The 25,620-nt window shown below is 50.0% G+C and overlaps 1 protein-coding gene across 3 annotated transcripts in view; it reads right to left on the bottom strand.

The window, feature by feature from the left end:
* Nucleotides 1-25,620, bottom strand: part of CPLANE1 (ciliogenesis and planar polarity effector complex subunit 1) — a 77,421-nt gene that overhangs the window by 13,878 nt on the left and 37,923 nt on the right. For 2 of the 3 annotated variants that reach the window (XM_080681049.1, XM_080681050.1), the window contains 17 exons: nucleotides 25,439-25,587; nucleotides 24,691-24,857; nucleotides 24,086-24,195; nucleotides 22,931-23,010; nucleotides 19,940-20,132; nucleotides 18,775-19,065; nucleotides 17,831-18,592; nucleotides 16,319-16,485; nucleotides 14,623-14,755; nucleotides 13,549-13,603; nucleotides 11,592-11,696; nucleotides 7,772-7,840; nucleotides 6,832-6,941; nucleotides 6,311-6,494; nucleotides 6,000-6,146; nucleotides 2,636-2,919; nucleotides 991-1,078 (listed from right to left, as the gene is read on the bottom strand). In XM_080681049.1, the coding sequence (XP_080537175.1) occupies nucleotides 991-1,078; nucleotides 2,636-2,919; nucleotides 6,000-6,146; nucleotides 6,311-6,494; nucleotides 6,832-6,941; nucleotides 7,772-7,840; nucleotides 11,592-11,696; nucleotides 13,549-13,603; nucleotides 14,623-14,755; nucleotides 16,319-16,485; nucleotides 17,831-18,592; nucleotides 18,775-19,065; nucleotides 19,940-20,132; nucleotides 22,931-23,010; nucleotides 24,086-24,195; nucleotides 24,691-24,857; nucleotides 25,439-25,587 (3,094 nt within the window). Of the gene's footprint in view, nucleotides 1-990; nucleotides 1,079-2,635; nucleotides 2,920-5,999; nucleotides 6,147-6,310; nucleotides 6,495-6,831; nucleotides 6,942-7,771; nucleotides 7,841-11,591; nucleotides 11,697-13,548; nucleotides 13,604-14,622; nucleotides 14,756-16,318; nucleotides 16,486-17,830; nucleotides 18,593-18,774; nucleotides 19,066-19,939; nucleotides 20,133-22,930; nucleotides 23,011-24,085; nucleotides 24,196-24,690; nucleotides 24,858-25,438; nucleotides 25,588-25,620 lie in introns of those variants that run through there. The other variant, XR_013961241.1, reaches the window with a different exon arrangement.

Below are 25,620 nucleotides of genomic sequence, written 5' to 3'. Positions count from 1 at the left end.
CGGGCTGCGGGGGAGAGGGGACTAGGACGCTTAGCACAGCCTGGAGCTGAAGGACAGCAGCTCTGTCCTCAAAGTGGGGATGGGAAAGCCTGCCTGGACAAGCAGCAAAGACGTGTTCTGTCTGCCGGGATAGTGGACGGAAGAAAAATAAATGTCCACTCTGAGAAATCAAACCCGTCTTGCCACAAACAGGCATGGGGTCTGAATTTATACCATCCATGTAGCACAGCAACTCCAAGCCAAGAAGTGTTCACAAAAATCTGTCCTAAAATGTTCTACTTCAGGGACAGCAAATGCATACCACTCCCAAGACAAGCTTACACACTCAGCGGAACCCCCCAAAGATGACTAAACATAACAAGTCACCCAGGGAAAGACACAGCCATGAAAGAGGCAGTATGCAGGCTCGACGACGGAGAACATGCACGCGTGAAAAGAAGCAACCTGAAAGGGCAGAAACACTACTAGTCATTAAACAGATAAAAGAGGACACAGAAACCACAATAAAAGAAGAGAAGAGTGTATCCCAAGAGCAAATAGATTTGAAAAAGAAACAGAACCTGTAGACATAACATAGTCACCAAGATTAAACTCCTACAGCAAAGATGACTTGGCAGAAGAGAGAACCGCAGACCGAAAGGTGGATCGGAGGACAGCAAGCACATCACAGAGAAACGGTGGCAACTGAGAAGTGGCTAAGAGGGAACGGAGGAGACGGTCCGACGTACCATACAAATCAATACAAAGGAATATGCACCTGGAAACAGTATCAAAAATGCCAGAGGAGGGACAGCACTGGCTTCTCAGAGAAAAGGGGCTGCCGTGGGAGCAATCACATTTCCACACCAGTGACCCCAATCTAGAAACGGGGGCTGATAGCTTCAACTCAGTGAAAACCGTCCGTATCTGACGTCCCCAAAGGCAGTGCTTACTTAATATCTATCAAAGCAAGGCTTTGGGCAACCCCCACCCAGCCAGCTCCCCACAAACCTTCTTTGGAAATGGTAATGGGTTTTGAAGCCAGTGTTTTTTCAGATTCAGGGCCAGAAGACAATTCAATGTCATCCACAGATTCAACCTGTGGAAAAAGCACACCACAAAACAGCTGTTATAAACTTTACAGTGCAATTATTTCAAAATATTGTAAACCATTTTATGGAGGTTTTAAGCATTTGCCTTAATGCAACAAATGAAAGAAAGGGGAAGTTTTACTTATTTGTGGCGTAACTGATTTAACCTTTTAAGAGCTCAGGAAAATAGCATCATGTCATATAATTTTAGACTAGGGAGCAATGTCAACTCCCATCCAGACAAAACCTTTTATTCTAAAGATGAGAGACCAAGGCCCAGAGACATTCAGTGACTTCCTCAGAGGCAGACATGGACTTGCACCGGGTCTTCAAGCCTCCTAGCCAGTGCTGGTCCACGGTAGCCCCTGCCTCCTCCAGGCCTACAAGCTGCTTTCTTACCTAAAAGGGGCGAGTCAGCAGCTCTGCATCTGTATTTGCTTTCTAATAGGAAGAGAACATCTTAAACCAAAATGCCAAACCTGCCATTTAAATCAATACTATTTCCTTCAAGGCACTTCGCATCATTACCTAATACACTGTCTTACGTCATATATTTTAGTGTAGTTTCTCATATGTTTAATCTTAATTTTTTTAATGGGTGTTCAATATCTGGATTGATAAATACATCTTTAACCTGTCAGCAAGCCGGTGATCTTAAGTGCTTGTTGGTACGTCTGGGATGGGATTCTTTTTTCTTTTTTTAATTATATATTTTTATTGACTTCAGAGAGGAAGAGGGAGGGAGAGAGAGATAGAAACATCAATGATGAGAGAGAATCACCAATCGGCTGCCTCCCACACGCCCCACACTGGGGATTGAGCCCGCGGAACCCGGGCAGGTGTCCCGACTGGGAATCGAACCAGGACTTCCTCAGTCCGCAGGCTGATGCTCTATCCACTGAGCCAAATCAGTCAGGGCAGGGATGGGATTCTTATCCTGCAGACCAATCTGCATTTCCCAATATAAGTCTCTAACGCATTCCAAATATCTTCACTATTTTATTCCTTAATCTTTATTTTACATAAATTTTACTTCCCAAAAAAGGACAGGATATTTCTGCAAAATAATTAACAAATGTTGGAGACTTACTTTGTAGTTGTCGATCGTGATATACCAATATACATAAACATTCATCTTTTTATTATGAATACTTTTTAAAGAAACAGAAAACTTGTAAGGACTACTAATCCACTGTATATTTAAAAGAAACTGAGAATTCCAAATAGAAGGACAGTATTTATAAAGTTATAAAAATCTTACTGAAGAAAATGATAATTAGGAGCAAGGTTTGTTTCAAAGCACATTCTGGTTTTATAAGTCATATTTTTTTTCCCTGGGAGAAGCTTAAGTTCCCTCCTTAAAAGCTTAAGGCGGTGGTTCTCAACTGAAGGCAGCTGACAGCGAGTGCCAAGACCAGGGATGCTACCAGCAAGCCTACGATGGGGGACAGCCGCCCAACACACACAATTATCTGGCCACTCTTCTGAGAAATCGGTGTTTATAAAATTACATTACACTACAAATCTGGTAACTTGGTAATAAAAACTCAGTGAAGACCGTCTACCTCCTCGCGGTGCGGGGCCACCACCGGGTCCACCATCCCGTGCTCGGGGAAGTCCTGCTCGATGCTGTCAGCAATGCTCTGTATCGCCAGCAGCTGCGCGTCAATTTTCCGGAGCTGAGAGCTGAGGCGCTGCAGCTGGGGGCGCGCTGCAGGGCGGGGCGCAGGGCCAGGAGCAGAGGCGCCCTGCAGCAGTTCCTGCAGCAGGTAATCCCGCAGCCCGCCCCCTTCTGCAGCATCCGGCTGTGAGCTCTCTTCTTTGAATTGGAAAGCTGGCTCCGGCACGTCTGGATATTAATAAGGGTGATAAGAGAACTGATTACAATTCAGGGAGAGGTGGATGCTGATGATCTGACGTTTTGGAAGATCTCAATTTAAGTGAACATAAAATCCCATTCCAAATCAGTTTAATTATAGACTTAGAAATGCCATTTGTCTCTGTTGTGAGGTAAGAATATAAAAGTGTTACTGTGACCACAAACTTCTACATACAAGGCAGTTGGAATGTTACTTTAAAATTTTTTTTTTTTTTTTTTTTTTTAATTTCAGAGAGGAAGGGAGATGGAGAGATAGAAACATCAATGATGAGAGAGAATCACTGATCGGCTGCTTCCTGCATGCCCCACACTGGGGATCGAGCCCGCCACCCGGGCATGTGCCCTGACCAGGAATGGAACCATGACCTCCCGGTTCATAGGTCAATGCTCAACCATTGAGCAACACCAGCCAGGCTTGAATGTTACTTTTATCCTCTGCTACAAAAATATAATTTAAAAAGCAACTTTTAAACTCTCCTTGAAAACCAACAGTATCACACAGTAAACGCTAGACCCTATGTCAGCCATTCCTGACTCTAAGGGGATCTCAGGCAGTCAACCTGCCTGACCTGCCTAACTCGGGGTGTTTGTGAAGATCAAGCTATGGGGCAAAATAATCTGAAACGTGAATTACTGAACAAATGTAAGTAGTGCTATTGTCCTTCAGTCCAGTCTGGGGGGAACCTTCCACGGGAAGATGGAGGCACATTCCAGGGTTGGCAACATGGGTGGTGATCTTTCCCTAGCGGCTCCGGCTGCGCCTCTGTTACCTTCCTCAGTGTTCTACCACCTGCCCTTCCTGTTTCCCAGCAGCCTGAATGTCTCCATCACTCTCAGGAAAGAATCTGGTGCATGAACTTCAAATAGAAAATACAGCAAAAAAGCCCACCGGCATGGCTCAGCGGTTGAGTGTCAACCTATGAGCCAGAGAGGTCATGGTTCGATTCCCGGTCAGGGCACAGGCCCAGGTTGAATGCTCTATCCCCAGTGTGAGACGAGCAGGAGGCAGCCGATTGATGTTTCTCTCTCATCCTCTCTCTGAAATCAATAAAAAGAAAATACAGAAAAAAAAAAATGGACATCCCCAAAGCCCGAATGGCCAGCAGACCTCATGAAACAGCTTCCCTTTGTTGGAGAACCTGAGCACCCCAGTGACGTGGGCAAATCACCCAGGAGGGGACCTCAGAGTCCATGGGCTGTGGAGCTCGCCCTCGGCCCAGCCAAGCCGCTGTCATTACTGCCCGTGTCCCTACAGGAGATGCTTCTACTGGAAATAATGAGTAAGTTTCCACTAAAACAGGGATTTGTAGTTTGTTTTGTTTTCCATTTTAAAAGCCTAGGGCCCCTCCCTTTGCCCAGCCTTTTCCTACAATGTAAATCCCAGGCAACTCTACAGTGTGACTGCCTATACTCTGTCTTTAAAGTATTTTATTTAAAAACCGTGATAGCCCTAACCCGTTTGGCTCAGTGGATAGAGCGTCGGCCTGCGGACTCAAGGGTCCCAGGTTTGATTCCGGTCCAGGGCATGTGCCTTGGTTGCGAGCACATCCCCAGTAGGGGGTGTGCAGGAGGCAGCTGATCAATGTCTCTCTCTCATCGATGTTTCTAACTCTCTGTCCCTCTCCCTTCCTCTCTGTGAAAAATCAATAAAATATATATTTTTTTAAAAATGTCTTCCTTTTAAACTGGCATTTTTAAGTCCTTCTCTTTAATAAGTATAGCCGGGTCCACCGACGTTCTCGTGACCAGGCAGTCTCCCCCCCAAGTACCCCTCAAAGGTGGGGGCGGACTTGCTCCACAGCAAAGGACGTCAAACTGTCGTCTGAAATGCTGCCTGAGACATTCAGTGGTCACAGGGCGACGGGTCTGGTTCCATTTTTAAAGTTTCAGAATTCAACTGTTATGAAACGAAGGGAAACTACTGGAGGCCTCGGGAGCCGCGGGCACTGGGCGGGATGCAGCTTCGGAGCCCTGGGAGGGCACCCACACACACAGAGGGCCAGAGCCAGCTAATCTTGCCCGTCTCCCAGGCTGAAGCCCAGGTCTGCTCTGTCCGGATCTGAAATGCACGCTCTTTCCTGCTCCAGCCTGAAAGCCTGCAGCCTCCCACCTCCTCCTAAGCCCCACGCAGCTGGCAGCCTGGCAGAGAGAGGGCAGAGCCTTTGGTCTGAAATGCTGGCCCTATGTGTACGTGCAGCTGCAGACACCTGCCCTGCCACCGTCCCGTCCTGCTCCTCACAGCCCCCGAGGCCCGTGCTGACACCATGAGCAGGCAGTGCTGACTGCACCAAGCATCTGACAGCCCAGGCCGGGCCATGCCTCCCACCAGGTCACAGCTGCAGGAGGCCGGGCCGCATGCTGGATCCATCTAGTCGTTCACATGATGTAATGACCGGGTTTTGAAGAAATCATCTTCTTAATCCTGCAAGTATTTTACAATAATGCAACCTGACTTATGACTATAAAACTCAATATTTTACTAATAAAGTACTGTTGGCTACCATGCCTGTGTATTCCTATGTGCTATTCTAGAATTTCCTACCTTTTTTTTTTTTTTTTAAATATATTTTATTGATTTTTTACAGAGAGGAAAGGGAGAGGATAGATAGCTAGAAACATCGATGAGAGAGATACATCGATCAGCTGCCTCCTGCACACCCCCCACTGGGGATGTGCCCGCAACCAAGGTACATGCCCTTGACCGGAATCGAACCCGGGACCCTTTAGTCCGCAGGCCGACACTCTATCCACTGAGCCAAACCGGTTCCGGCGAATTTCCTACCTTTTTAAATATGAGAATTCCTTTTAGCACCAAAAATCTCATGAAATCCCACAGGGTATTTTTTGCTCACCTCACTGAGAAAAGACATCTGCAGCCTCCTTGTAAAATATCCATGGCCGAGAGCCGGACCCACATTTACCCACCGTCCCCATCTCCTCGGTAAGGGAGAAGTCGCCTTCGGTTCATTTCGCAATTGCCAGGTTTTAGTGTTTGTCTCCGGGGCAGTGATCGGGAAGGGGCAGCTCCTGCTGTTGTCTGGGGCGCTCACCTCTGTCCTCTCTGACTGACGACGGAGGGGAGGGGACCCCAGGCTCCTCCGCTCGGGCAGCGCCTGCTCCCCGGCTTCCCCCGTCCACACAGGATGGCGCCGCCTCTGCAGGTGCGAGCGGTGAGTCCACCGCAGAGCTGGCAGGTCCTATCAAAGCGAAAGCCACAGAAGACCGATCCTACGCTTCTGAACGAGGAATTCGGAAGACTGACGGCTCATTTCTGAGCGCGAATATAAACATCCCCGATGCAGTGGTTTCCGGGGGAGCAGGGAGATGGAGGCGGGGCTAACAAGGCCGTGGGCAAAACTACCTTGACTCTTCACCCTGCGCAGGGGAGCAGCGCGGGCCACGGAAGCGGCCGTGTGATGGAACGCTGCCGAGGACGGGCCTTCCGCCTGCCGTGGGAGGACGTCCTCATCGGAAGGCCCTCTGACAGGCAATTCCTGCAGGTCGCCAGCTTCAATGTCAATCACATTTATGTAAGTGTGTCCGACCTGAGCCACAGCATAACACCAAAGGGAGTTACGTCTTTGCTCTATGGCCACTCTGCCCCCCCCTCCCCAACCCCATAAAAAGCCGCTTCCGAAGGCAAGGAGGGCTCCCGGGCGCCCATTTCAGGGAGAGCTGCAGGAAGCACTGCTCTCATCTCAGTGTGTAATATTCAGGGGCCTAATATTTAACCTTACTTTTTTACCTTCCCAGCAAGCTGCACGGTAAGATTGAGCCTCACTTCATCTATACGCTTGAATAATGAGGATGACCATATAAATGTTAGCATAGAGCTATTGTGAAAACTTCGGAACGAAACAAAACCCAAACCGAATGCCATACCGTGTCCGAGGCTGAAGGCGACAGAGGCTTCTCTGCCCGTTCGGAGGGAAGGCTGAGATTCAGAAACACGTCTGGAGGCAACGGCTGGGGGACAGTCAAAGGCTCACATTCTGAAAGTTAAAAAAAGAAAAATCAGGAGTATAAAAAAAATCTGTAATTAGTCCTAAGTCATTAGCTTTGTAAGAACAAGTTATCAACGAACAACTTAACATGTATTTGTTCAAAATCTAAGTAGAAGTTTCACAGGTATAATTTCCTCTAGAGTAATTCTTAACTGAACCGAGGCTGACTATTGCTTTTCTCATATGAATGATTCCAAAAATAATAAAGTATATAAGTCATGTCAAGAAAATACTGTATTTCCTATTTTCCATTTCAGATCATATTAAGTCACGTTTGTTTATTTAAGAATCACTAATTTCGTTTTTGCTTTCAACATTGTTTATCTGTTTATTTTAATAGCTTTATTGAGGGGGACCTAATTCAGAGTCCATAGATAAATTTTACTCGATGCTTAACACCTAAATTTTATAAAACTCATTTAACTTCTTATTCAAAAGTAAAATAAACCTGTCACAATAGGTCAGCAGACAATCTAACTCAGTGTCTCTTGTCCTAGGACTCCAATCTTACTTCCTAGCATCTACTTTTAATAGAACAGAACTTTCAAACTTCATAGGCAAACCATAACTCATTGTCATATTGAGTACTGGAAACTTGGTACCTGGGCTTGAATTTATACCTACGACCACCATAAAACTGGAAGACAGGAAGTGAAAATACTTAAGTTACTATCTGTCTCTATTAGATCCATGGATTGGTGTGAATGCTTTTTCATGGGGGGGAGACAGGTGAAAACTCCTGTTCTGACATCATGCAGACATAATCTTTTAACAGTCATGCTTTCTCAAAAAAATTTTTAAAAAGGAAGAAATCACACCTGGTGTGGAGGAAATGGCTTGTGGACTTTTCCGACATTCAGAAACCACTTGAGAAGCAGCTTCTTTATCTTGTAGTCAATTAGGAGATTTGAGGCAAAAAAAGAAATAGAAAAAGGATTTCATAAACACAGGGAAAATTAAATACATAAATGCAGATTTTTAGACTACTGGGTATAAAAGACAGTAGGAAAGTAGACTGACAGCTTAAATTTTTAATTTTTAAAAATTAATAACTTCGTATTTTATTATTATTTATATCCTGGGCCTCATTACCTGACAAACAGGCTGCAGACTTTAGACTACCCACCAAAGAACACCCAAGCACCATCTCATTTAAGAATGTCTCACAGATGACCACCAGACATATGAAAAGATGCTTAAGGTCATTAATCACCAGAGATGCAAATTAAAACCACAATAAGCTATCACATCAAGCCTGTCAGAATTGCTATCATCAATGAATTAACAAATATAGCGGGCTGGTGAGGATGTGGAGAAAAGGGAGCCCTCATGCACTGCCGATGGGAATGCAGACTGGTGCAACCACTGTGGAGAACAATATGAAGAATCCTCAAAAATTAAAAATGGAGCTGCCTTAATGACCCAGCAATTCCACTTCTGGGAATATATTCAAGGAAACACAAACTACTAATTCAAAAGAATGTATGCACCCCTATGTGCACTGCAGCAGTATTTACAATAGCCAAGATCTGGAAGGACATAAGTGCCCATCTATATATCTTACCTTATAATAGACAAACATGTAAATTGACTGTACCTCCGCTACGCCACCAGCCAATCAGGAGTGATATGCAAACCAACCCAACAAAGATGGTGGTTAATTTGCATACACAGGCGGGGCCCCACCCCCGGTCTCTCAGGGCCTCTGGGCATCGTGGGAAGGCGGGGCTGGAGTGGAAAGAGGCGGCTCCCAGAATGGAAAGAGGTGGCTCTGGGGCCTGAGCAGAAAGGGGCTGGGCCGGAGTGGAAAGGCGGTGCCGGCAGCCAGGGAAAGGAAAGCCCATTCTAGCACGAATCTTGGTGCATCGGGCTCCTAGTATATATACAACAGAGAAATATGCTAATTAACCAGGACGCCGTAATGGGTCGACCGGACAGGAGGAGTTGCGCACGCAGCGTCGGGGGTGGGGTGGCAGGGGCCTCCGTGCGCCTGCGCTGGGGGAGGGCCTGGTCAGCAGCGGCCGCGGCTGCTGCAGGACCGGGGAGCCAGGCAGGGCCAAACTGGCGACTCCAGGGTGGGCGGCACAGCTTGACAGCAGGGCCTGCTTGGCCCTCGCCATGGCAACCCACGAGCTGGCAAGCGGGCCCGCAGGCAACCCCAGCAGGGCCTGCTTGGTTGTCGCCGTGGTGTAGGGCAGGCAGGCCCCGCAGAGAGCAGAGTACCACGGGGAGCGGGCCTAAGCCATCAGTAGGACATCCCCTGAGGGCTCCCGGATTGGAGAGGGTGCAGGTCGGGCTGAGAGACCCCCAACCCCTGTGCACGAATTTCATGCACCGGGCCTCAAGCCAGTAGATAAGTGGATTTTTAAAAACCTGGGTTTACATTTAAACAATGGAATATTATTTGGCCATAAAAAAGGAACAAAATCTTATCATTTGCAACAGCATGGATAGACCTAGAGGGTATTATGCTAAGTGAATTAAGTCATTCAGAGAAAGACATAGACCATATGATTTCCCTTATATGTGGAATCTAAAGGACAATATAAACAAATAAGCAAAACAGAAACAGACTCATAGATGCAGAGAACAGCCTGGGTGTCAGAGGGAAGAGGGGTGGGGGACTGGGTGACAAAGGTGAAAGATTGAGAAGGACAGACTGGTAGTTACAACTAGTCACGGGGAGGGAAGTCCAACAGAGGGAATCCGGTCAATAATGTTGTAACACTTCGTGCGGGCCAGGTGGGTACTGGAAATGTCGGGGGAACACTTTGTGCAGTACTGATTGTCTAAACACCTGAAACTAATGCAAAATATGGACTGTAAACAGTAACTGGGGAAATGCCTTTTTTAAAGAATATCTCAATTCACACTAAAAAACTTATGTGCTCAATCTCATTCAGAAGAAGCAAAAACGTAAAAAGTGAAATGCCTTTCTTTGCCCTTTCAAACTGGTAAAGACAAAAGCTAAATCACGGTAATGACAAAAAAAAAAAAGGCTCTTACGCAAAATAACTCATTGAAGCCTTATTTTTGGAAGAAAAATGCTAGAAACCACTGATGTACTTGACATTAATGAATTAGTTACATATTTATGGCACAGATGGAAAATGTTGTCCCAGCCATCCAATACACCTACATGTCATTAAACAACCCTTAAACACCTGCATATCTATCCATCCAGCATTACTAAATAATACACAGCATGTTCAACACTTCTTAATTCTCATTTAACCCATTAATTCATGTGCAATATGCAATCATACGGAACACCTTCAACACTGCAGCAGATATGAATCACCTTCAACACCGCAGCAAACATGTGCTATAATGTAAGTGAATAATGAAACAATATGTGAAGACACAGCCTAACTTGAGCGTGTCCGCCCCCAGGGACCGGGGAAAAACAAACATTGGAGCCCATAAGGTTAAACTCAGGGAGCAGAACAATGCCCCGACAATGTGCGTGCAGACGGCCGGGAGCACCGCTGTGCTATGCATGTCTGACGGCCGGAGCACAGCTGTGCTATGCATGTCTGACGGCCGGGAACACTGCTCTGCTATGCATGTCTGACGGCCGGGAACACTGCTCTGCTATGCATGTCTGACGGCCGGGAGCACAGCTGTACTATGCATGTCTGACGGCCGGGAGCACAGCTGTACTATGCATGTCTGACGGCCGGGAGCACAGCTGTACTATGCATGTCTGACGGCTGGGAGCACCGCTGTGCTATGCATGTCTGACAGCCAGGAGCACAGCTGTGCTATGCATGTCTGACAGCCAGGAGCACAGCTGTACTATGCATGTCTGACGGCCGGGAGCACCGCTGTGCTATGCATGTCTGACGGCCGGGAGCACCGCTGTGCTATGCATGTCTGACGGCCGGGAGCACCGCTGTGCTATGCATGTCTGACGGCCGGGAGCGCAGCTGTGCTATGCATGTCTGACAGCCAGGAGCACAGCTGTGCTATGCATGTCTGACAGCCAGGAGCACAGCTGTGCTATGCATGTCTGACGGCCGGGAGCACCGCTGTGCTATGCATGTCTGACGGCCGGGAGCACAGCTGCGCTATGCATGTCTGACGGCCGGGAGCACCGCTGCGCTATGCATGTCTGACGGCCGGGAGCACCGCTGTGCTATGCATGTCTGACGGCCGGGAGCACCACTGTGCTATGCATGTCTGACGGCCGGGAGCACCACTGTACTATGCATGTCTGACGGCCGGGAGCACCACTGTGCTATGCATGTCTGACGGCCGGGAGCTCCTGGCAGAGCTGCACAGCCCTCCCCACAGCACGCGCAACCTGGTCCCCCAGCTCACCTTTCCCCGCCACACCCCGGCCTCCCAAGCTCAGGCCAGGGTTCAACATTCTGTCTATGGATTTAGGGTGCAGCCCATGGCATCTCTGAACAAACATCTCTATTATGCTTTAAGTCATCACAAATTCAATCGGAAATTTGATTTTAAGTTTAAAATGTGTAAAGCATGTATCAGGGTTGGGGACAAGAACCTGGGATGAGACGCACTAACACCACATAATTTAAAATTCCTCTTACATCGTTTTGAAAAAGACTAAATAGATTAAATGTTGCAAAATACATGAACGTTTTACGTTAAAGTGAAGTAGCCTGTTACCTGGGTCTGTATTTGTACTTGCATCCTGACGTCCCACGGCGTGCTTTCTCACAGAGGCCATGAAATGCAACCCAGCGCACGTGGTGACGTCACCTTGTAGCGCTTCTGCAATGGAAAACAAACATGGGGAACCACTGGTGAGGGGCCAGATCACCAGGAGCCCGAGGCCGAGGAGCTGGCGCGAGGGAGGGGCGGGCAGACCGGAGAAGGACCCGAGTTTGGGGCTCGTTGGTAGTAACACCAACGGAGAGAGAACTAGCCAGCCGGTGGGGAGGGCTGATGGATTCCACTGTACACGCTGTGCCGGAGGCAGCTTCCTCCACACGGCAAGGTCTGGCGGGGGAGGGTCCGAGTCCAGTCTGTCACGGGAGTTTGGGTGTAGACTGGGTTCTCCTGGGAGTCTCCCAGGAGTCTAAGCGGACTAAGGGTATCAGTGATGGTGTGTTATAATAAAAAGTACAGGGCTGGTCTTTGCCCTCGGTTCCAAGCACAGAGCTCCCTAAACCCTCACATCATTCAGGAGCCCCTCTGGTCCTGCCTGAGTTTAGGCCAAGGCAGCGGCTCCTGGCGGCCCCTGGAGAGCTCCAGGACGGGACTGGCCCGAGGAACCAACCACAAGCTCAGAGGGTTGGGACTTGAACCCCGCCCCGCCCCGCCCCGCCCCGCCCCGCCCCAGGGCGATGGAGCTGGAGCACCAATGCCTGTGCCCTATCAGTCAGGACTGCGGAATGAAACCAGGGGCTGCGGGCCTCTGGGGTGATGAGCAGGGGATGGGCTGGGCGGGCGGCGCCCCAGAGAGGGGCGGGCTCCCTGGGGATACACACATTCGGCTGAAGAAAGAAACGGACCGGCTGAAGAAAGAAAACCATGTGCTACCCATGAGCAAGTTCTCGGTTCTGAACCGAGGCTTCACTTTAAAGTGGGCGTGTTTTCCGTGACGAAGCTGACCCTGGCCGCTCTTCCATCATTCCCCCCGGGGCCTTAGTATCAGACGCTGTCCGAGCTTCTAACTCACGGCAGTGGTTGGCAAACTCGCTCTGCGAAGGGCTGGAGGGTGTACGCTTCGGGACCCACCTGGGCCCTTTCAGCAGCACGGGGCCGGCTGCAGGCGAAAGCCGCCACGGACAACGTGCGCCACGTGGACGGCTGCATGTCAGGGACCGAATTCCAGAAACAGGCGTGGTCTGCGCCTGGCCTGTGGCCCCAGTCTGTCAGGAGTGCTCTATTGGGTCACACACACACACACACACACACACACAACACACACACACACACAACACCACACACACACACACCTGGCCTGTGGCCCCAGTCTGTCAGGAGTGCTCTATTGGGTCACACACACACACACACACACACACACAACACCACACACACACACACCTGGCCTGCGGCCCCAGTCTGTCAGGAGTGCTCTATTGGGTCACACACACACAACACAACACACACACAACACACACACAACACACACACAACACACACACAACACACACACACACCTGTCCTGTTGCCCCAGTCTGTCAGGATTGCTCTATTGGGTCACACACACACAATACAACACACACACACACACACAACATACACACACAACACACACACAACACACACACAACACACACACAACACACACACACAACACACACACACACACACACACCTGGCCTGTGGCCCCAGTCGGTCAGGAGTGCTCTGTTGGGTCTCACACACACACACACACACACAACACACACACACTCACACACTCACACACACAACACACACAAAACACACACACACACACACACACACACACTCACACACAACACACACCACACACACACACACAACACACACACACACACACACACACACACACCCCGTGTCAGAATTTAGCCGCGTTTTTATCCCGAGGTTTCTGATACTTGCTCCGGAAGCTGGCTGAGAGCTCAGACACCGCCCTCATCAGACACATACGTACCCAGAGGGATTCCAAAGGCAGCCAGTGTCTGGGAACCACGACTCGCTCGCTGCTCCTAAACAAACCCCAAATGACCAACATTAACTCAACGACACTTATTACTGTGAAAAATATATGTAATAGCTCTGAGCATGGTTAAGTCTCAGGAATAGGTTCAAATTCCTGAATTCTAGAAATATTTACTTAAAATTATTTACTCCATCAAAGGAGCCCTGCGAAGGAGTCCCCAAAAGTCCCAAGCCAGGCAACAAAGGAGGAGGTCACCGGCTTCACGCGATTACTCCCTTCCACCTGCACCCTCTCCTGCGGAGCAGGCTCAGCGCCCCGTACCCCCGCGGGGCAGAATTACTCACGGGCCGACTAAGGAGGACCTCACGAGAGGTGCCTCTAAACATTCACGTACACAGAGCTGCTCCATGTACTGAACCTGCTGTTGCAAAACGAGGAAAGCAGGTCACCACCTTTAGGAGTGTCCGAGGAGATCCGACTTCCAACACAGGCTGCACAATCAACGTGTGTGGGTGGGACCTTCTAGAGCAGCCGTGGGCAAGCTTTTTGACTCGAGGGCCACAATGGGTTCTTAAACTGGACCGGAGGGCCGGAACAAAAGCATGGATGGAGTGTTTGTGTGAACTAATATAAATTCAAAGTAAAGGAGCGGAGGGGAGAGCAAGAGAACCCTCCGCTCTTTCGGCTCTGCGGGCCGGATAGAACAGCCGAACGGGCCGGATCCGGCCCGCGGGCCGTAGTTTGCCCACGGCTGGTCTAGAGGTTCCTCAAGGGGAGAGATGAAACTGAAGCAGGAGAAACCCAAGTCACACCCCGTGTGCGTCTCGGTGTCAGGAGTAAGCAGAGTGACTTCCGAGGTAAGAAGGCCACTCGGCAGATGCTGAGCCGCAGCCTTTGACCGGCCACGGAGCTGGTTCCACCTCGCACTGTGCCCTGCTCCCCACCGGAGGGCCTCTGTGCTTGATCGGAGCCTGCAGGTCACCATCAGCGCTCCAGCCGCGGCCAGGTGCCCCCCACCCCGCCTCTGACTGCGCGCAGGCTGGGGAGAAGGGGCAGGTCACGCACCTCGGCTTCCCCGGCTGCTCCGGAGTCACGGTCAGGAAGGACGGCGGCGCCTGGGTGCGAGCCCACACTCGGTTTTCTCCTTTGCTTCTCTGAGCGTTTCTCCTGCAGCTCTTTCTCGGCGCGTCGCCTTTGCCTGTGAAAGACACAGTGTGGAACGTATTCCTACTATTTTAGTAACAGTGCTTCATCCGTGTCACGCTACACAGGGAGACGGTCATGAAAGTTATGTCCACAAACTATTTTCAATGGCATTTAATTAAATTAGCAGGAGATTCTGCTACAACAGACGCGAATACAAGCCAACGTCGGGGACACATGACGCTGTTCCCAGCTCCTCTGCTGGGGGCGGGCTTTCTGGGGAAGCACTGGCGTCTCAGGCCAGGATGACAGCCGGGAGGGGATTTTCAAGCTCCCTTTTCTGCGGGTTCTGAGCTGGCCCGGGAGCCCTGCGGAGACCTCCGTTCAAGAAGGCTTCCTCGGAAGAGGGAACACCCGGAAACAGGACAGGAAGGACCCACTTCTGGAAAGAAAGCACTGATAACAGCACTTAGGGTCATGAATGTAAAAATTTCAGTGTCTAGACCAGGCGTCCTCAAACTGCGGCCCGCGGGCCACATGCGGCCCGCCGAGGACATTGATCCGGCCCGCCGGGTGCCACTGCCTGTCCTGCTTAGCAGCCGACGCATCCCGGGCCCGCAGTGCGCATAGGAATTTGTTCACAGTTTTTTTTAAACTATATCCGGCCCTCCAACGGTCTGAGGGACAGGGAACTGGCTCCTGTTTAAAAAGTCTGAGGACCCCTGGTCCAGACTAAGTAATAACATGGTCAGCACATGTATTGAGCACCCGTGATGAGTACAGCACTACAGATGCCCATGACAGGTCACAGCCTTCCTGTGACAGGCACAGCCTCGCCCTGACGCCGTCCCATCACTCACCCCCTCCCACCCCCTAGATGAGCGTGTGGAGGGCACAGTACGACGAGGGAAGGGCCAGTCTGTGCCGTGCCGTGCCGGGAGGTCGGGGAATACTGCACACCGGTGTGTGCCGCAGAGCGGGCTGCTCGTCCTGCCACAGGGAAGCGCAGGGCCCCGCTGGGAGTGGGGGGGGGAGGGGGGAGAACTGCTTACTAAAACGGAAAAAGTGACACCTTTGTCTCAGCCTGGCCGTGTGGCTCAGCTGACTGGGTGTTGTCCCGAGCACCCAAAGGCCACTGGCTCGATTCCGAGTCAGGTTTTGGGCTCAAACCCCAGTGGGGGCGTGCAGGAGGCAATCGATCCATGTTTCACTCGCACATCAATGTTTCTCTCTCTCCCTCTCCCTGAAAATCATTTTAAAATAACAGCATGTCTCTCTCAACACAGGGATTTTCCCTGTCCCCAGGTGTGTTCCAATGCAGGACCCCCGACAAGGAAACTGAATACGCACTTGTGTTTGGGTAGCAGTTTGAGCCAGCTGACCTCGTTTGTAACTATACTAGAGGCCCGATGCACGAAATTTGTGCAAGAATAGGCCTTCCTTCCCCCGGGTGCCGGCACCGGCTTCCCTCTGGCACCCGAGACCCAGGCTTCCCTCGCAGCTCTGGCTTCATCCAGAAGGTCGTCCAGAAGGACGTCTGGAAGGACGCCCGGTCTAATTAGCATATGACACTTATTATCATAGATGACTATAACGGAGGGTTTCACTTAAACCTTGCCTTTTCTTGCCGCCCTTTCCTGGCCTCACTTCAGGCGGTTCCCCTTTGTCCTTTCCAAGCTGGAGGTGCCCAGGATCGCCTCGTTCCAGTAAATGAGGGGTTGGTCTCTGCTGGCTTTGTTTAGACGCAATGAGGTTTTCAATCAGAGTAAGCTGTGGGGTTCTGTACTATAGGAAAAGAAACAAAGCGTATTAGTTTACAATTACATACCCCAATTATGCTATATGCTAATAAAAACATTGGGGGAAAAACATTTGTTTAAATTAAACTAAGATGTGCAAGAGGTGAACCGTGTCAAAGACAACACATCCATGTGGACTGTAAGATGAATATTCTGATCTTAAAGAATAAATGACAGTGGAGGGCTGAGAATTTCAACGGGGTTGCCCCACTCCAAAAGTAAAGCTGCAAGTCCTCATCTTCATTTCTTTTCCATGTTAAAAATCGTCCTCTTATAAACGAAATTATATGCCTAGCACTGGATTGTAAATTCTTTGGAATAGGGAGGATACAAGAGGGTGGACAGTATGGATGAACAGACTAGCACATAACAGGATGTGGATAACCACCAATGCTGAGAATATTATTCTAATAAAAGTCTTTAAAGCCTTCTCAAAATGTCGTTCTACCCTTTAACCCTTTTCCCGTTCATAACGTGTTCAGAAGGAAGAAAGGCCCGGTAAGTACTTTAAGGAAACAACCATTTCTTCTCCTAGTGCCATCTTCAAACCTTTGTTTAAACCCAATTAATCGGAGTGACACTGGTTAACAAAATCACACAGGCTCCAGTGTACAATTCCTAGGACATCTCTGTACACGGTACGGTGTGTTCGCCACCCCACGTCAAGTCTCCTTCCGCCACCATTTACCCCCCTTCCCCCTCTCCGACCTCCCCTTCCCCTTTTGCCATCTTCCAACCCTAAAAGTACACTAGAAAATGAACCACTCAATTACCCTCCTAGCATGGTTCCTACGACTTACAAAATGAGAACTCACCAATCTGAATTCCATAAATGAAGTTTTGGTGGCCTTACTAAGATTCCATCTTTTGTGTTTTAAGTACTTTAAAAAGACACCATTTTTTAATATATGCAACTATTTATAGACCTGGTCTATTTAACAATTTTAAATGGAACAGATTTGAAAGCAATCATGTCACAACTGCTAGGAGCCTTGAACGATGCTCCTCTCCCCCCCACCCCCCGCCCCCGCCGCTCTCTACACACACACACACACACACACACACACACACAAATACTGGGCATTTTACTTTACTACTTATTTCTTCTGAGAGTAGAAGAAACGTGTGTGAAAGTGTTTGGCAAATTCCAGTATTAATGTACAAGACCTAAAACCTTTCAAATACGCCAAGTTATTTTGAACTGCGTTTGCACGTGACTCAGCAACAGAGGCATCATTCTTAGGAAGGAACCACGTATCAGCTTGTCCTGTGGGCGCAGAGTGTGCGGTGTAAGGACACAGGACTGCGCGGCGTCCCTGCCCGGTCATTACCGCGTTTTCCTGAGACGGACAGGACGGAAGGAAGGAAAAGCCTGGGTGCTTCCTCCCTCCTGCTGCGGCTCCGACAGGTGTGGAGAGGACTGTCACCGGTGCTCTCGAGACGGAGAAAAAGGTAAAAGCGCGCTGAGGCTGCAGGTGCAGTAACGGGAACCCAAAGGAATAGTGAGGAGCTAACTCCAGGGCCCCCGGCGTCACATCAAATACTCCTTCCGGCTTCAGAAATGCTGGAGAGTCCTGCTGAGGTGTCACGTTTCCCTGTCCGACATACTGATCCAAGTTCAAGTGCTTGGGGATTTCTGTCATTCCAGGCCCCGCCCCTTGCTTCTGCTCCGCTGCCGGCCGCTGGGCATCGGCATTCCGCTGGCTCCAGGTCCCAGGGGGCGCCGACCTGTGCATCGCTTTCCGGGGCGCAGGGGGCTGGCGGGAACCCCAGGGCCCCCAGGCCTCTCTGGGCTGCGGCAGACCCCTGGGGGGAGCCCACGGAGCTCTCTCTGCAGGGAAGGCGAAGGGCTGAGCGCCCGGCTCAGGCTGGAACTGGAGCAGAGGGAAAACATCGCCAGGCCGGAGCGCTGCGGCCGGGGGCAGGGCGGGCGTCTTCGGGGCGGCAGGAGGGGCGGACAGGAGGTGGAGGCCAGCGTTTCCAGCCGGGGCTGGGGGCAACGGAGTGGGCGGTAAGCTCTCAGGTGCTGTACTCAGACCGCTATTCCGAGGTTGGCCTTCTAACTGACAAGGAACACGCCCATGTGGAACGTTCTGGAAGAGAAAAAAGCTATTATGTAAGTTGAAAATATGTAACAAACTCCTTATTTAGTAAATGCTGCTCAATGTTTTGGAGGGGTTGGGATGGAATCATTGCCAAAAAGGTTATTTACTGCAGGAACAAAACACCACCACCACCGAACTGGGCGACTGCCAAGGGGCTGCGAAGGGGCTACCTGCGAATGGTCACCGCCACTCGGAGCGGACGGCACGGGTCCGGGGTGGGAGGGCGCGCCCTCCGCGCCAGGCCCCCCGGCCGGCTCCCCCGTGGACGGGAGCTGGATGGGCAGCTTCTCCTTCAGATTTCCCCTGGAGCCGTCACCACCACTCCCTCCGGGCGGGATGGACACTGGGCTTCCGGCCGAACGCGCCGACGGCGGCTGCTGTGCCCGCCCACGTGTGTCCGGGAGGCTGGGCAGGGACGGCCCTGCTATTTGCATTAGAGTCAGGAAGTTGATCTGTTGCAGCTGCAAAACATAAAAATCAAAGAAACGTCTGAGAATATGATGGAAAAAAATACCAAGAACCAACAACCATCAGCTGCCTTCTCCACCACAGCCACACCTTGTCCTCGCATCTGCGAGAGCCAGGACGCTGAGCGGGGAGCGCAGCCGGGAGGCTTTTAGTGGAAAGGAGAAGACTGGCTTCCTGCGGTCAAGGAGCGCCCCGGGGAGCACGCGCCAGCGAGGCCGGGGAGCACGCGCCAGCGAGGCCGGGGACCACCGGGGCGGCAGTGTGCCAAGTATCCCAGGGACCCCGGAGGGGGGCTCTAGTGGGCGGCGAGGTAATCACAGGAGAATTCAAAGATGGGGGTGTGCGGGGGCTCCTCACACGGGGAAACACCTTGCCCAGACTGGCCAGCAGCCCTGAACGACGGAGGGACAGATGACTCCGACAGTTTCACTGTGAACGAGAGGCCGAAGGGACGGCCTGGCTGACAGCAACCAGGCAGCCTCTAGCCAGGGGTCCCCAAACTTTTTAAACAGGGGCCAGTTCACTGTCCCTCAGACCGTGGGAGGGCCGGACTATAGTTTTAAAAAAAACTATGAACAAATTCCTATGCGCACTGCGGGCCCGGGACGCGTCGGCTGCTAAGCAGGACAGGCAGCGGCACCCGGCGGGCCGGATCCATGTCCTCGGCGGGCCGCCTGTGGCCCGCGGGCCGTAGTTTGAGGACGCCTGCAGGCCCCAGAGGTCTGAGCTTCGGAACGAGCCAGAGTGCCCAAAGCAGAGAAGCCGGGCGATTCCCCGTCCGCCCGCCCCTTCCTGGAAGTGTGTCCGCATGTGAGAACCTTACATGCATCACGTGAAGCCTCACACGTCTGTGGCAGAGGTGCTCACCTGAACTAACTTGAACATCTCGTCCTGAAGCATCTGCCTAACAGAACCGGGAGAGTCTGGCAGCCGCGCCCGGGGCTCGCCGCGTGGGGCCGGCGGGGGGGTCGGCACCAGGGTTTGTGAAGCAGCGCTGACTCCATTGGGCACCACGGGTGGCTCTGGGGACTTCTCCTCTTTACACGCAGGGGTCTGTGCCCTGTGCGGGGAGCGTGTGAACAAAAATCACCCGTCAATCAATACAGCACATTACATGTCTGTGATGTGGGTATTTGGATCCTACTTGTTTCTTCTACGTTAACAGCTTTCTGAAAGTTTTCAGGAGATTTAAGCGCTCAGGCCTGCCTCTCGGTACCCCTCACACTCGTCCGTGCTTTCGCTGAGAGACGTGGGCTGCACGGTCAGCCATGGTCCTCTCCCCGCGTGACAAGCCAGAACATTCACACAAGTATTTTACTTGCATGGTCCCTGCAGGCATCTGAGTTTGAAACCTGTGCAATCCTTCTTTCTGCTGTACACACTACATAATTTGGTTTGAGAATATGTGTGTGTTTTTAGCTACATTTAATGACCCAGAATGGAGTTAAGAAAACAGGGAATGTGCCTGGCTGGTGTGGCTCAGTGGCTGAGCATCGACCCATGCACCCAGGTCACTGGTTCGATTCCCGATGCCCAGGTTTCAGGCTCAATCCCAGTAGGGAGCGTGCAGGAGGCAGCCAATCAATGATTCTCTCTCATCATTGATGTTTCTAGCTCTTTCTCCCTCTCCCTTCCTCTCTAAAATCAATAAAACATATAAAAATTAAAAAAGAAAACAGGGAATGTAAGGGTTAAAAATGTTTAATTCTAAGATGGGTTAAGAAATATTTAATTCTAAGTTTGCTATACAGCAAACTCACACTGATCATTAAATGTGAAATAACAGTATTATGAACATTTCATTTCCAAACAAATCAGAGTTTGTTTTTATAATTAAACCCTAACCAACAAACTAAAATGATTATTTGGGGATGATTCCTTAAACATAGCAGGTACTCAATGTTTTCTAAGCAAATCAATTTCCTAAACTAAATAAGGGAGCGGGCATTATCCTATCCAAATAAACTGATCATTGTCTCTAACAAGAAAAGAACGTACTAAATCACATTTAGATTTATTGGGGCTTGCTCTCATTTCCTTTCAGCAATATTTACCTTTTACCAAACACCTAAGGTACACGAGAACAAAAGCTCATTTGTCAAATCCATGAATAACAGGCATTACAACTCATTTGCCCGTTTCAGACAACGTTCTTAGCCTTTGCTTTCAACAAGGAGCAAGGAGGTCAATTCTAACGATGGAGAAATTTTCTAAAGTAAAGCTGAGCTACATGGTCCTCCTTCCAGCAGGGTTTCTACACGGGACGCACCGCCCACAAATGCAAAGATGCAACAGCAGGCTGGACAGGTCTGCTCACGGATAAAAGCCTTCGATGCGCTACTGGAAATCTGTTAGAGGCTGAAAGGGAGCAACTGCCACATCTTTCGATAAGAGAGCCACTGCTTTTTCAGAAAAGCCTGTTCGAAAACAGTTCCTGTATTTCTTTAAAACGCACCTGTTAGAGGAAAATCTTTCCATAATTCACTTAAAGGTGTCAGAAATGTGTACCTACGTCCCCTTTTTAATGCTTCATGTTGATTTCATATTATTCTCTTAGTTTTTGGTGAAAACATTTAGACATTATTTCAAAAGGTACAGGAAGCATCCGTTTATTCTCGTACCTATTTATAAAACAGGACAAAATGGCAGTGTATGCAAACGTTCTTACCTAGAAACTTCTGAACTTCTGTCTACACGAAAAGAACGAGGAATGGTGTGTTCATGATTTGAAAAGGCTTCGATCATACTACAATTAAAGATTAATGATCGCTTAGGAACCAAGATATTCTTCACATTATGTAAGAGACAGGCGATTGAATGGTCAGCCATGTCAGAGTCTAAACATCCTCTAATGCAGCCTCTCTAATGTTAGCTCATAATTACAATCTGTTTACATTTGTCGCCATAGCAATTAGTAACAGATTCAAACAAAGGCAACGGCTATGTCTGGATGGCTTAGCGACCTGGACACTGTTGCCTGCTCAGCAACAGAAATAAGGAAATCCCCAATGAGGGTGGAGAAATGAGGTGAGCTGGGACTTCCAGTTCCACCTGTGGGAGGGGAGGCCCTTTGCTCAGAGCACGCGAGAGCCCATTCTCACATTCAAAACTGTGAAGACTGGTTTCAGTGACAGAAATATCTGTTACTTGTGAAGGCACATGACATTAAATACATTCTTCTTGTTCATTTTCCACGGAACTGAACCAATTTTTCACACTGAGAAGAGAGAGAAAACCTAATTATGTTGCCTCTCATGCAAGGCAATTCTAAACTTCCAAATATTTAGCACTCCTTGAAACATAACTAAGCTAGCTAACAGACGATATTACACCACAGCCTTATGAACGGTGTACAATAATTAACCACAATAGTGACAGATTTTACATATGCCAGGCTGCCTCCTGCATGCCAATCTTAAGTGTGTTATTGAAACATTAGATTTACATATAATGGCATATATACCATTACATTCACAATGGTTCTTCATTTGAGCCAATAAAAAGGGAATCAGTATGGAAGGGCAGTTCCCTACTTAGCTGTTGCATAAACCCTGGTGAATTTACAGCTACATTTTACTTTGATAAGGCTGAGAGTGATCGGAGAACAAAAGGCTAGATATCTTGACTTATTTCACTCTACTGAGATTGAGGAGTCTAAGTTACTAAAACTCATCACTTACCATTGCTATCAACTGAACTTAAATTCCATTAGGAGCACAGCATCACCATAACATGTATATCGTAAATTACAAGAAACAAAATCTTTCCATCATGTCAATCCGAGATGAGCCGAGCGCCCTCCGCCTGTTCGGGCGGGACCCACGGCAGCTGCCGTCGCTTCCATCGCCCGCCCCTTACCCATTCTGTGCCGCTGGCTGTTTCTCCACACGTCTCTCCACTGGGTCCCCCCGTGGACTCGGAGCCCCTCCTGCGGAGTGCTGTTAGAAGGAGCGGCACCCAAAAAGAAAAGAGGGAGACAAGCAGGTATTACACGCAGGTATCCTGAGTTAGTCTGACATCAGTCACTCTCCCAGAGTGACAAGTTTCAAAGCCAGTGAGAGACCAACCCTTGCCAGTGCAGGCCCTGCTCTGACCAGACCTTACACTCTGTGCGCTGCTTCTGGCCCATCGCCGGGAGCCACTGGGCATGTTCAAGTACAAGGTATTCACAAACACGTGTGTATCCGGCCATCATTACATACGTACATTGTGAGAACAATAAGAAAGCCAGGAAAGATTAATCCTTTTTAAAGGAATTGTTTCAATAATTAGAAATGCCTGCGTTCCACCTGGAAATGCAGTGTTCACAGTTTTGAGAAAACTATCCTCCTATATAATAAAAGGCTAATATGCAAATTGACCAAACGGCAGAACAACTGGTCACTATGATGTGCACTGGCCACCAGGGGGCAGAAGCTCAATACAGGAGCTGCCCCCTGGTGGTCAGGGCACTCCCACAGGGGGAGCGCTGCTCAGCCAGAAGCTGGGCTCACGGCTGGTGAGCCCAGAGGTGGTGGCAGGAGCCCCTCCCGCCTCCACAGCAGCGCTAAGGGACTCCGACTGCCAGCTTAGGCCCGCTCCCCACAACAGACAGCGGGCCTAAGCTGGCAGTAAGACATCCCCCGAGAGCTCCTGGACTGCGAGAGGGCGCAGGCCGGGCTGAGGGGCCCCCTCCCCCACACAACAATGCACAAATTTCGTGCACCAGGCCTCCAGTAGTACGTAGAAGTGCACGTAAGTGCAAACACTGCACGCAACAGCTGAGTTACATATTTTGAGTAAAGAATACCTTCCTCAATCCCGAGTATCTTAATCTGCTGCACAGTTCATGACATGAACATTTATGTCACTGCCTGACATGACGAATGACAACTTCAGTGGAAGGAAACACGGCGGGCGCAGCGACACTACAGTCCGCGGCGGGATTTGGGAGATAAGGGCCTTGGTCGGAGGTGCTGACTAACAACACGTAAGTATCACTTCAGTAACGTGAGCCGTTATTTGTAGACTTACTTCTAACAGCCGTGGTGACGTCTGCGTGCGAGCGGCGGCGTGGGGACCCTCAGCGTGGGGACCCTCGGCGTGGGGACCCTCGGGGCTTCCCACGGGTCCTTTGGCGTCTTCTGCAGAGAAACAAGGACGGAGAGAAAAGAGACCATTTGGAAAATTAGCATTTCACTCTTTGGACGGTTCAGGAATTACAGGGAAAAAATATAACGGCAGAAATATTTATCCTCCTTACAGAAACGTTTTTTAAAAACACCTGGACACAACCCCCGTCGTCAAACGATCGGAGATGAGCCTGCAGAGGCCTCAGGCGGTGTGAGCAGCCCCCGGAGAGCCCCGAGAACCCTGGTTAAGGAAGACGGCCGGCCGAGGAGAAGGCCCAGAGCAAGAGGCCCAGGGCAGTTACCCAGCCAGGCAAAGGTCTAACGATTTAAATTCAGGTGAATGTGCTCAACACGTCGTAAGTATTGAATTCCTAAGTATTAATTTTTTATCTTAGGCTATTATAAACATGCCGTTTTAGACAGAAGACTAAGTAAGTTATCACAGATAATCGTTCGCCAATTTCAAGTTAATAAAGCCGAGCAAAACGATTAGGCAAATGAACTGACCTTCATGGTCTGGTGGGAGTGTCTCCGGTTCGTCCTGTGTAAATGTTTCTACTCTTAAAGGGTCCTCATCGATGATGTCAATGAACTGCTTATCGGTGTCATCAGTGACAGAAACAGCCTCATCACTGGGCTCCTTTATTTCAGGGGTTTTGGCTTCAGCTGGCATTCTGTTGACAAAAATGAAGCAGCTGTAACTATAACTCAGCCTTGGAAACCAACAGCTTGCTTTCAACTGCTACAGTTTATTGAAAAAGAAAAACTCAGTGTTTATATTCTCAGGTCTCTTGTGTTTTCACCAGGTCTGGTCCCCGGCAGCAGCTCAGTGGAAGGTTGGGCAATGACTGGGCATCCCGATTCATTTACTCAAAAGGTTGGAATAATGGCAACTCGTTCAAGCTTGCCCTTCTCACCGAGGACTCCCCTGTGTGCAGGCCCCACCTTGGAGTCCAAGGACCCATTCCGCAGAGCACTGCTTCCCAGGGGATAAGGGTGAGGGACTAGTTTAACTCCTCTGACAGCGGAAACCCGTTAGTATAACAAGGGATCTCTCAGGAGGAGCCGCTCCGCTCAGAAGGGAGGAGTTTGCAAGGAGTGCCTGACGCCCGTCAGAAAGTGCTCACTGCCCGGTTCCCTAGTGCAAGGACACGCTTCTTCCTTTAACCTTCAACGCTGCAAGCCTCCCCTTCAAGCCCGAACAGCATCAAAGGAGGCGCCGTCCGTGGAAAGGGAGGCCGCGGTCAGCACTTACTCCAGGACGCTCCGACGAGGTTCACTGTGGCCATCCGCTCCGTCGGGCCCACCTGGCCCAGACCCTGCCACCGAGCAGCCGGTGCGCATCCTGCAGGCACCCTCACCGGGGAGCTCCCTCGGAGACCCAGGGCGAGGACGCTCTTGCACCTAGAACAAGCCATTTGCAGCACTTAGATTTCA

Source organism: Plecotus auritus, assembly GCF_963455305.1.
Source record: "Plecotus auritus genome assembly, chromosome: 7".
NCBI lineage: Eukaryota > Metazoa > Chordata > Mammalia > Chiroptera > Vespertilionidae > Plecotus > Plecotus auritus.
The sequence above is the reverse complement of the archived record's forward strand: the minus strand, read 5'-3'. Positions and strand labels throughout refer to the sequence as shown.